The 12,047-nt window shown below is 53.4% G+C and overlaps 4 protein-coding genes across 4 annotated transcripts; 3 read left to right on the top strand and 1 right to left on the bottom strand.

Annotated features, from left to right (window-relative positions):
- Positions 1–835: 835 nt before the first annotated feature.
- On the top strand, positions 836–4,228 carry Asppvi_008711 (putative ATP-dependent permease ADP1; the record flags this gene model as incomplete). Its single annotated transcript, XM_043304577.1, has 3 exons — positions 836–2,464; positions 2,534–3,931; positions 3,992–4,228. The coding sequence occupies 3 exons, from the start codon at positions 836–838 to the stop codon at positions 4,226–4,228; spliced, it is 3,264 nt and encodes a 1,087-aa protein (XP_043160512.1).
- Positions 4,229–5,111: 883 nt separating this feature from the next.
- Positions 5,112–5,736, top strand: Asppvi_008710 (cornichon family protein; the record flags this gene model as incomplete). Its single annotated transcript, XM_043304576.1, has 4 exons — positions 5,112–5,212; positions 5,272–5,427; positions 5,519–5,585; positions 5,644–5,736. 4 exons carry the CDS (start codon positions 5,112–5,114, stop codon positions 5,734–5,736), a joined length of 417 nt encoding a protein of 138 aa, XP_043160511.1.
- Positions 5,737–6,497: 761 nt separating this feature from the next.
- Asppvi_008709 (WD40 repeat domain-containing protein) lies at positions 6,498–8,329 on the top strand (the record flags this gene model as incomplete). The annotated part of the gene is made up of 2 exons (XM_043304575.1): positions 6,498–6,614; positions 6,704–8,329. 2 exons carry the CDS (start codon positions 6,498–6,500, stop codon positions 8,327–8,329), a joined length of 1,743 nt encoding a protein of 580 aa, XP_043160510.1.
- Positions 8,330–8,542: 213 nt separating this feature from the next.
- Positions 8,543–11,887, bottom strand: Asppvi_008708 (EF hand domain protein; the record flags this gene model as incomplete). The annotated part of the gene is made up of 1 exon (XM_043304574.1): positions 8,543–11,887. The coding sequence occupies one exon, from the start codon at positions 11,885–11,887 to the stop codon at positions 8,543–8,545; it is 3,345 nt and encodes a 1,114-aa protein (XP_043160509.1).
- Positions 11,888–12,047: the final 160 nt, after the last annotated feature.

Here is a 12,047-nt window from a genome sequence, read left to right as displayed (position 1 = left end):
TCTCTCTTAATGGCAGCTGCTGTCGAAGCAGAAGAATGTGGGGAAGATTGAACTTCCTTGCTTGATGGCATGGTCTCGGCTATATAAATGAGTTGAGTTACAGTATCTGATTGCGTCCGGCCACTAATATCTAGACAATGACTGAGCTGTGCATCGATCCATTTCATGTTTAATTTCTTCGGCTTCTTTTCTATGCAATCGCTGCTTTGACTTTGAGCCAGGTACAGGTCACCTGGACCGGCCCGTCTCCGCATGAGGAGTTGATGTTGATAGTAGAGCAACCGTCTGAGGGAAAATATTGATAAGTCTCTCGAAAGGACAGACATTATCATGGAAAATAATTGTATCCATGAGAGGAATCAAACCCATGAGAGTACATTGACCCAGCTGTGTACCTAGTCATTCACTGGGTTCCTCTTCCCCTCTCCGTCGCTTCTCCGCCTTTTACCCGCCCGAGCCAAGGCTACAAGGCACCGCTTGTCGTCATCCGACCCTGTTACTGTTGCTGTTAGTCTGTTACTAGGGAGAGCCTAGGACCAGACAGATTGGCGTGTTCCAGGTTGCACTCCAACCTCTCCATCTCTCCTTACTCCATCTCAACGCCCTCTCCATCTCTCTTCTATATTCATCGTTGATACAATCGTTGAATCTGGCTTTTTAAAACGACCTTTTCCTGGTCGCTCTCATTTTGTTTCGATTAACCCAATGCTGGTCCTTCTTGCTTGATATACTCGGCGGTCGGCGATTAACACCTGGAGCTCCGCCTGGTACTCGATCGCTCTCGGAGCGAAAGAAAAACGTCCTTCGATTGATCTTCGCATACAAATAAGTCATCATGCGTTTGAGACCTACAGTACGGCTCTCCTTAGCCGCTCTCCTCTCGTTAAGCGCATCAACTACATCAGCCCGCGGCAACTACTCCCAGTCCGAGCTACTTCCCCCGCTCTTCTCCGCGCTCGATGACCGCCCTCCTGAATGTCCTCCGTGCTTCAACTGCCAGCTCGATGCTTTCCAATGCGCCCAATTTGCGCCTTGCAACAAATTCAACGGCAAATGCGTTTGTCCGCCTGGCTTTGGTGGTGATGACTGCTCGGAGCCGGTCTGTGGCTCTCTAGCCGACGGGGAGAATCGAGCGCCGCGAAAGGGAGAGTCCTGCGAGTGCAAAGAGGGCTGGAGCGGTATTAACTGCAACGTTTGCGAGACGAATGATGCTTGCAATGCGATGATGCCGGAAGGTGAAGGAGGCGTCTGCTACAAGCAAGGCGTCACGATCAAGGAGAATTATCAGATTTGCGACGTGACCAACCGCAAGATCTTGGACCAGCTCCAGGGCAGAAAGCCCCAGGTGACGTTCTCGTGTGAGGCCGACGACCTCACCTGCAACTTTCAGTTTTGGGTGGACCAGAAAGAGTCCTTCTACTGCGCCTTGGACACCTGCGAATGGAATCTGGAGACAGGCTACGGCCAGAATCAGTCGACGTACAACTGCAAAAATATCAATTGCAAGTGCATTCCAGGGCGCATGCTTTGTGGCGAGGAGGGTTCGATCGATATCGGAGAATTTCTGGCGCAGGAGATCAAGGGCCCTGCGTCTTTCCGAACATTATCCACTGAAGGTGGCAGTCCGGAGGACGGAAGCAAGTTTCAGGAGCCGGCAATGGATGACCTCATCAAGAGTGTCTTCGGAGACCCTAGTATCTTTTTGAATTGTGATGCTGGCGAGTGCTTGTATCATACCGATGTCCCAGGATATGTGCGCCCGATCAAGCAAATCAATACCCCTCTGATTGCGGGTGTGATTGCGGGTTGCGCGCTCTTTGTCGTTGCTGTCATTCTGGGCGTGTGGTACCTCGCCCGCAGATCCTACCATGGACGGATCTATCTTCCTTTATCCGACGACTCGGACGATGAGGCCGCCAGACTTATTGCAGACCACAAGCCCGCGGCATTGTACTGGGATAATGTGTCTTACTACCTCAACGGAAAGGAAATCCTCTCTAGCATCCAAGGCGCTGCGCACCCTGGCGAAATTACAGCTATCATGGGGGCATCCGGTGCAGGAAAGACAACCTTCCTGGACATTTTGGCTCGCAAGAACAAGCGGGGTGCGGTGCAGGGCGACTTTTACATCAACGGAGAGAAGCTCAGTGATCACGACTTCAAGAGCATGGTCGGCTTTGTCGACCAAGAGGACACTATGCTGCCAACGCTAACGGTGCATGAAACAATCCTGACCAGTGCATTGCTGAGACTCCCTCGGGATATGAGCCGAGCCGCTAAAGAGCAGCGTGTATTTGAAGTCGAAAAGCAGCTTGGGATCTACCACATTAAAGACCAGTTGATTGGATCCGAGGAAGGCAGAGGCCGAGGCATTTCTGGTGGAGAAAAACGCCGAGTCGGGATTGCCTGCGAACTCGTCACCAGCCCGAGCATTCTCTTCTTGGACGAGCCTACCAGTGGATTGGTAAGAGTACCCCAGAGATGTTGTGTAACCGCAGCTTTTATTTGTCTATTTGCTAATGGTTTTAAATAGGACGCTTTCAACGCTTTCAACGTTGTTGAATGCCTGGTTACTTTGGCCAAAACCTACAATCGCACAGTCATTTTCACCATTCACCAACCGAGATCGAACATTGTAGCGCTCTTCGATCGTCTTATTCTCCTGGCTCAAGGAAAGACCGTATACTCGGGCCCTTTCTCAACATGTCAGCACTATTTCGACGATTCAGGCTACTCCTGTCCTCCGGGCTTCAATATTGCGGACTACCTTGTGGATCTTACCATGCATGCTAGCGTTACCCGGTCACATGAAAATGGAAATGAGAGGCCCTTCTTGGACGTGCAACCCCCGAAGACTGCCTCGAGTAGTTTGAGGGCGGTGAAGTCGGTTGCGAGCGCCTCCAACGCGAGCATCGAGGACAGCATTGAGTCCAATCGACGCCCCAAGGGTAAACGACGGATCTCTCTCAAGCAGCGGCAGGACAAACAGCTATACTCGCGTAAAAAGGACCACGAGACGCCACCGACACCAAAGACCGACGAAGAAGATGGTGGTGAAGTATCGGACAACACTCAGCAATGGCTTCGCCTCTCCCGGCAACAGGGCCATGTTCCGCCCCAGGTTCTGGATGACCCTGATCAGTTGCCACCTGCGGCCCCTGGCCCAACCGATCTTGACATCCTGGTCGCCAACTACGCCTCCTCTGATGTTGCTCGCTCGGTTCATGATGAGATCGTGGCAGCCGTTCAGAAAGCTCACGTCGCGAACGGTTCTACCAACGCGGAGATCATGTCAGGAGCTGCTAGAGGTCATGCAAAGAGTTACCCAAGAGTCAGCCTTCTGCGCCAGTTTGTTATCCTCTCTCAGCGGACATGGCGCAATTTGTATCGGAACCCCATGCTGATGCTTACACATTACGCGATCTCAATTCTCCTGGCAGTGCTGTGTGGATATCTCTTCTATGGCTTGACGGATGACATCAAGGGCTTCCAGAACCGCCTGGGTCTTTTCTTCTTCATCTTGGCTCTATTCGGATTCAGCACGCTCACAAGTCTGACTGTCTTCTCCACGGAAAGGCTCCTGTTCGTCAGAGAGCGGGCCAATGGCTACTATCATCCCATTACCTACTTTGCCGCCAAGGTGGTTTTCGACGTCGTGCCCCTGAGATTGATACCTCCGATCATCATGGGAATCATTGTGTATCCCATGACCGGACTGATCCCTGCTTGGGGGGAATTCTTCCGCTTCATCCTGGTGCTTGTGCTCTTCAATTTGGCTGCGGCTAACATTTGCCTGTTCATCGGCATTGTCTTCCGTGACGGAGGCGTGGCCAACTTGATCGGAAGTCTCGTCATGCTCTTCAGTTTGTTGTTTGCCGGTCTGTTACTCAACCATGATGCGATACCGAAGTCCGCATTGTGGCTTCAGACTGTAAGTTGCCAGCCTATTTTACTCCCGAGAGTGTTTTGAGAAATACTAACGTACTACTAGCTGTCCATCTTCCACTACGGTTTTGAGGCACTGATTGTGAATGAAGTGACCTTCTTGACGTTGATTGACCACAAGTATGGACTAGACATTGAAGTTCCTGGTGCCTCCATCTTGAGCGCATTTGGGTTTGACACCCTGGCGTTCTGGCCAGATGTCATCGGACTGGCCATCATCTCCGGAGCATTCCTCGTGATTGCCTACGGAGCGATGCATTTCTTGCTCGTGGAGAAGCGGTAGATAATTTGGCTACTTCACCCTTGTCGTGTTGACGATGACGGGGTCATCAGAATCGCGTAGGATCGATGTTTCTTCTTGCGATGCATAATCACACATCTGTTATTATTGCTTGTGATGTTTAGACGGACATATGTGTCTCTTCCTTCTGTTTCAGGGATGGGATCTGTGTGGAAATGATACGCTGGATGTATATATATGATTGCTGAACGATGCTCTTGCTTGACGTTGTCGATCGAAGATGCCAGACGCGGATAGAAGCACGTGTTCCGAACGTCATTGTTTGACCGAGAGAATCAGCATCAGCTATGCTATGCTGGTTGTAGCATTAGTAGAAGTAGTAGTACTCTTGGGAGATCATCTAAATGAATACTTAGGGAGTTATCTCAGCATCTGATTCATATTCTGCAATTATTATCATGTGAGAAGCCCATCTCATCTACCTGTTCTCTTACTCCGACTGGTTAGATCATCACTCCGCACAAACCACCACCACCACCACAGCTCCAACCTCCTGCGTCAGAGTCTTCTCTCCGATTGCCTAAGGTCGTTTTCATGCTCTGAGATTTCAACACAGAACCTTAGATCTACTACCACTCACATCATCTCTTCTTCTACACTTAACCCCTAATCATTTGTGCTATCAAAGCTTCCAGCCTAGGCTTCTTTCGGCCTCACCGCCCGCTCGCTTCTCCATTCCGGCTTTTCTGAGCGGAAGAATCCACCCCCAACTCTGCTCTCTCTAGACCCCTCCACAGCCCACAGTCCACAGCTCCAGACCTTATTTCCACCAGCTTCCCTGTTCTGCTTCTAAGCTTCGAGCATCGGCTCATCCTCATCTTCTTCCTCTCCATCACCCTCTCTTAGAAGCAGTCCAATCAGCAACATGTCCGGTGAAGCGTGGCTCTACCTGTTGGCGGTGCTCATCAACGCCGTCAACCTGTTCCTGCAGGTCTTCTTTACTATCATGTACAGCGATCTGGAATGGTATTTTCCCCCTCTGAAGTCAATTACGACACTTAAGCTAATCTGGTTACTTGCTGCAGTGACTACATCAACCCCATTGACCTCTGCAACCGTCTGAACGCCTACATCATCCCCGAAGCCGCTGTCCACTCCTTCCTCACTATCTTGTTCATGATCAACGGCTACTGGCTCGCCCTCATTCTCAACCTGCCTCTGTTGGCGTTCAATGCCAAGAAGTATGTTTTGCCCTGAATAGGAGCCCGATGGGAGTTTTGAGTTGGACTGCGGGAATCGGGATACCAGGCTAACCCGTCGTTCTGCTTTTAGGATCCTTGACAACCAGCATCTTCTGGATGCGACTGAGATCTTCCGCAAGCTGAACGTGCACAAGAAGGTAGATAGGCACTTGCATCTCGCCACATGGGGAGGGTTCGGCTAACGAAAGACAACAGGAATCCTTCATCAAGCTGGGCTTCCACCTCTTGATGTTCTTCTTCTACCTCTACAGCATGATTGTTGCTCTGATCCGCGACGAATCCCACTGACTTCGTGACAAGACGGAGTATGCGATGCGTTACGGCCGTTCCCCTTGAGGAGTCACTGATGCGTTCGCTGTCTTTTCTCGTACCGGGGGACGAAGTTAGTTCCCTAGACCTCAGTGCCTGCCTGATGAGTGTCGATGCGTTTGCCTCGTCAGATACCTGTCCATGATCAGTGATGAAACTCTGACGGGCAGAGTTGAACGACTGGGCGACCGCCGACATCCAAGCAGTGGGTATAAGATGCAATGTTGGGTGATGTCAATGATTGTACGAGGTGTGGTGATGATAGATGGTTCTTGATCCTGACCAACTCAGAGAGAGGGCGTATGGAGGATGGGTTGGCCGAGATGCCATGATGCTGTAATTGTTGCTTGTGATGTTCCTTTGCTATTTTTCATGCTGTTGATGTCTCTAATGCTGTATATACCTCTCGAGCGGTTTGACAATAAAGAGCGTACGATACCCTCTGGGTGATGTAACTATTAATAGAATAATAAGAAGACCAAGGACATGCACACCAATTATTTGATACCCAATACGAAGAATAGATGTCAAGTTGTGTAGTCCGTGGTGGTTGTTCTCGTCCTTGCGTCCTCCGTCGGTCTTTCGCTGATGGTTGTCTCGTCGCCCGTAAAATTCCAGACTCGCCGACTTCTCTGCAGCGGCTTCAACTTTCCCAGAACCTCCAACAACCACCCACCGTCCGACGTAGTTTGAGACGTTTATTTACTCTCATTCCATCGCTGGAAGGATATATCTGCAATATGGCATCATTATTAGGTGCCGCCTACGAGTCCAGCGACGATGACGCCACAACGCCCCAGGTCGCAACGGCGACCCCAGCGACCAAGGTCGTCGCTGCGCCCGAAGTGAACACAGAGGTTTGGTCCCTTGAGCAGCCAGATTTTATCTTCTTTCAAAAAATTTGGCCTCCTCTTACATCAAGGCTATGGAACTAACAATCCCATAGGATCCAGTGCACATGCAGATGATGCTGGCTAACACCACATCCAACGCCCTCACTTATAACGCAACATATGACGATCTCTCGCGACCGTCGCAAGGGCCCGCGAACCCCTTCAAGCCGGCCGGCTCCGCCAGCGGTCTGAAACGCAAGAACGTCCCGACCGGATTCGCCGAAGAGGCAGCCATCAGCGAGGCAACGTTCGCCGCGCAGCACCGTACATTCCAGAGCCTGGGATACACGCGGAACCCCTCGGCGCCGGACCAGTTTGTGGGGAATCTGAACAGTGCGGCAGAACATGGAGGCCGAGACGTGATCCAGATGAAGCCGTCCAAGGAGGTGTCTGCGGCGCTGCGCGCCAAGCGGCAGAAGAAGGGCGACCCCAGCATCGTCGAGGGCGAAGGCGCGTACCTGGGGCCCTGGGCCAAATATCAGGACGACGACCGCGTCTATGAGGAGGAAGCCGCCTTGGCGGATCAGGAGCTGGGAACGGATGAGGAGTTTGTGGAGGAGGACGAGGAGCTGGCGCCGGCACATATGCCCGCCATGAGCAAGGCGGCGACCGAATACCAGGACGATGCGTCCAAGGTGGAAACGACCGAGTTCCACGGCAGCGAGCAATTCGACTACCTGGGCCGGACGTACATGCACGTTCCGCGGGACCTGGACGTCGACCTGCACAAGGAGGTCGGCAGCATCAAGAACTTCGTGCCCAAGAAGCTCATCCACACCTGGAAATCGCACACCAAGGCCATCACCTCGCTGCGTTTCTTCCCCAGCTCCGGCCACCTGCTTCTCTCGTCCGCTGCCGACGGCAAGGCCAAGATCTGGGATGTGTATCATTCCCGGGAGCTCCTGCGTACCTTTTCGGGCCACTCCAAGGCTATAACAGACACGGACTTCCACCCATCAGGCAAGACCTTCCTGACAGCCTCCTACGACCGGCAGATGAAACTCTGGGATACAGAGTACGGCAAGTGCATCGCACGCTTCTCAACGGGCAAGACACCGCACGTCCTCCGTTTCAACCCGGGCGCCGACCACTCGCACGAGTTCCTGGCCGGCATGTCCGACAAGAAGATCGTGCAGTTCGACACGCGCTCCGGCGAGCTAGTCCAGGAATACGACCACCACCTGGCGGCCATCAACACCATCACCTTCGTCGACGAGAACCGCCGCTTCATCTCCACCTCGGACGACAAGTCCCTGCGCGCCTGGGAGTACGGCATCCCCGTGCCCATCAAGTTCATCGCCGAGCCGTACATGTTCGCCCTGACGCGCGCCGCGCCCCATCCAAACGGCAAATACGTCGCCTTCCAGTCCGGCGACAACCAGATCGTCGTGTACGGCGCCACGGACAAATTCCGGCAGAACCGCAAGAAGAGTTTCAGAGGCCACAATAACGCCGGGTACGCTGTTGATGTGAAGATTTCGCCTGATGGGCAGTTCATCGCCTCCGGTGACAGCGGCGGCTACGTCTGTTTCTGGGACTGGAAGACGGGCAAGATGTATCATAAGATCATGGCCGGTGGGAAAGAGGGCGGTGCCACCACATGTCTGGACTGGCATCCCCAGGAGACGAGTAAAGTGGTTACGGGTGGATTGGACGGCGTCATCAAATACTGGGATTAATTCTTTGTCTGGGTTGGTTGGTTGCTGGCATGGCATGCTATCTGTGTATATTACAGGTTTACTCGTCACTAGAACATGGGGTTTGCATGGCACCCAAAAGGGTATGATCTTTTTGTTCACCTAATCTATCTACCATTACCCGTAGGATGCAGGGATGCAGACAACTCGTAGCAGTAGCACGTGTTTTCCTTATATTATACAAGAGATACAAGGCTAAAAACTAGCCATTTCAATCCAGCTAGCCACAAACGCCAACCTACGTCCCCGGTCCGCCGCCATCCGGCGAGAAAACTCCTCAAAGTTGAGCCTGGCGCCAGTACCGCCGCGTTCCTTTGCCTCCCGCTCTATCTGGTTCAGGTACGCCCAGCGAGAAAGTGTCAGCGTGGACGGAGGAAGCGTGGGACCATGACGTCGCGGGAGGGAGGACGATGAAGATGCAGCTGGGGGAAGAGGTTGAATGGGTGAAGGGGGCATCTTGGGTGCCGTGGCTTCGGCATCAGGTGACGAGGATGGTGCAGGGAAGGCGGTGCTACCCGGTTGAAGACGGAGCTCTGCCGGAAGATCCTGCTGCTGTTGTTGCAGGTCGGTTTGCGAGAGAGAAGTCATAGGGACGAAGAGTGAGTTGTCAAGGTCCGGAGCCGGTAGGCTGGGCACTTCACGTGGAGGTTCTGGTTCTTCGTTCGGCCGATACTGTGGTAGTGTTGGATCGTAGTCCGGCATGTCACGAAGTGAGCTGGCTTCTGTCGCGGCTTGAAACTCCGGCGTCAAGGAGCGCGCGGGCTCATTCGCAGCCGCGGTTTCTTCAACCCTCTCCTCGACGGGAGCAGAATCCACCAAATCGTCGTCTCCTTCAGGATCGGCGAGGTGCACAGGTTGTACACTCTCAGGGCTTCCCAGTGTTGGACGCATGGATAAATCGGGGCTAGGTTGAAGAGGTTCCAATTGTGGACTTTGCAAAGAATAACCAGACCGATTCAGGAGTTCCTGCAGTTCTTCGTCGGTTGCCGTCCCACCCTCCTGGGCCATCCGTTTCTTAGGATCCATCATCTCCGCAAGTTCGATCTCGCGGGCCCAGATTTTGCGCTCTGTGCGGGTCCGATAGGCTTCCATGAGCAGGTCTTCCTTTGGTTTGAATAAGATGTCAAGAAGTTCGTTGAACCCCTGCTGCGTTACCTGATACAAGATCTCCTTCCCAACGTCTTTCTCGACCTCGGGGATTTCAAAACCACCCCACCGCTCGCCTACAGGGATACTGCGAGACGAAGTAGAGGGATTCGACCTGACGTCATAGTCGTCGGTGAGATCGTCCTGGAACCGCACCTTGGACGACGATCGAGAGCGGGGGGATGGAGGGTGGGAATCGAGAGCCGAAGGGTGGCCGGGAGCATCCTCATCCTCGGACAGATGGTCAACATCAGGATCGCTCACATAGCCTTCGGGAGCAGTGGCACCATCTTCTACATCCGTGTAGAACGCCCTCCGTCTCCAGCGCTCATCAATGCCGTCCCTGCGGACGTTCGTCAGGATTCTATGGTGGTCATCACGCATTCTACGGAAGACAACATCAGCAACGCGTTCTCTGTCCTCAGGGTCGGTGACCTCTTGAAGAGGGACAGGAGTTCCGAGAGCGTTGACAATATCCTGCTCGAGAATGTTTTCTGCGCCGGGCCAGTCACTAGCCATCGAAGAGCTGGACCCGTCCTCATCGGAGCTTGCATCTTCGTCGTCCCCTTGGTGTGCATCTCTTGCACGAGGAGCATTCGAATCTTGGCGGCCGGAATCTATGGCAGTCGAGTTTGCCGGCGCTGCCAATTGTGCGGGAAACAGAGGCCCTCTGGATCCCCATCTGGCCCGGACAGCTGCCTCACCTACAACAGCGTGTCGGTCACCGGTGTCGTTGCCATCTTGACGTAATACGCCCTGGTTATCCTCGATTTCAAGATCTCCCTCGGAATTCAAGCGCTTCCCTTCCCCGGTCCTTGATGGCTCCCCGGAAGGAATGCTGCCAGGGAACGCCGAGCTGACGGGCTGACTTCCAAGCACAACATCTCTTGCTCCTCCCTCGAGGAAGTCATCTTCCATACCAGCAATCATATCGCGAGTTAGCTCCCTGCTGAGAGCGTAGTATGCACGGAAAACCCGCAAGAAATCCTTGCGCTCCACGTAGCCGTCTCCATCGATGTCGTAGCCACGGAATACTCGCCGCAACCTTTCATCGTTGCTCTTGTTATTTAAGCTAGCCAAACCTTTGAGGAATTCCTCAAACCCGATCAATCCATCATTGTTCGTGTCATAGAATGCGAACATGCGGTCGTAGATGAGGCATGGCGGCGGAGGGCGGATGGAAGTATGCGGCACAAAACATCGATCAAACGTTTTACGGTCGATAGCCATGCACAACTTATTCGGGTCGTCTGGCCACTCATAGCTCGCTAAACACCGGAACTGGTCCCAGAGAGCGTCCAATTCAGTGTTCTCGAAATTGGTCTCCTTCATCAAACGCTTCGCCAGCGCGCGTGGCAGGCTACGGGGCAGCATGGCTGGCTTCCCCGGATACGAGACCGGCTGCGACTGTCTGGGATTTCCTAGGAAAGGCGCAGGAATCCGGACTTTGTAGAAGAGATGAGTTTTGATGTGCACCTGCATCGCCTCACACGTCTCGCACAGGTCGTAGTCAATGCAATTTGCGCACCGATACCGTATGCCTTGAATAGGCATGGCACCGCAGCTATTGCACGTCACCCCTCTGTGGATGTAGCCATCTCGTCTAGACTGATCCTCCGCAATGTGATATAGCAGATTCAGGAGATTCTGGCCTTCCGGCGCCGGAGACGACTCATTATTCCCTTCCCGCCAGGAGAAGACGCTCTGATCGTCGACCACTGTCTCCCCACCATCCAAGTTCTGCAAGGGGACCGACTCCTCGGGAAATGTAGACGTAGACAGCGTAACCCTCTCTCCATTCTGGCGCCGCCGTCGCAGCTCCTCGCCGTAGTTGTCATCCTCATTGAACCGTGCCAGCGCCCTCTGGATCCCCGTAAGCGAAATCCCCCGCCGCTGCAGCTGCTCGATAAGATAGCTCCTCTCCGCAGTGCCTTCCTCGATTGTATGGGCCGACGGGAAATCCAGAGCGAGGAATGACTCCAGGAACGTCTCCTCCATCATCTCGCGCATCCGCTCGGCATGGGCCTGCGGGACGCCGACTTCCTCCATCAGCTGATCGCGCGTAGCCAAGAGAGATGGGAGGAGACCGCTCTCCACGCGGCGTCCGTCCTCGGTCTCAATGCGAAAGGTGCCGTACACCCCATTCTGACGTTCTAGTTGCTCTAGATGAGCAATCGCGCGGTACGACGGTGTATTGCTGACATCGCGTTCGTCGGGTCCGGTTCGTCTTCGGCGGACAGCTCTTCGGCGACGTAGAGGTGTTTGGGGCGATGAGGGGAAAAGGATATAATTGTGGATGTATACCAGAGCGTAGGCTGCGGCAACACCTGTCAGCAGGTAAAGAGCAGGACGATACCGTGTCAGGGAAACTGGGCGTGATTGGGACTCCGACATGACGGAGCAGGGAGGCTTGCAACTGCTGCAGAGATTAGGAAGTTGATATCATTATCATCACAGTTCATCAAAATCAGAACATAAGAGTATTAAACCACATGAGATACTGAGTAAGGGGCGGATAATGAAAGGTCTCGCATAAATATAGCTTGATAGCTAT

Source organism: Aspergillus pseudoviridinutans, assembly GCF_018340605.1.
Source record: "Aspergillus pseudoviridinutans IFM 55266 DNA, scaffold_6, whole genome shotgun sequence".
NCBI classification, from domain to species: Eukaryota; Fungi; Ascomycota; class Eurotiomycetes; order Eurotiales; family Aspergillaceae; genus Aspergillus; species Aspergillus pseudoviridinutans.
This window is presented reverse-complemented; position numbering and strand designations above follow the sequence as displayed.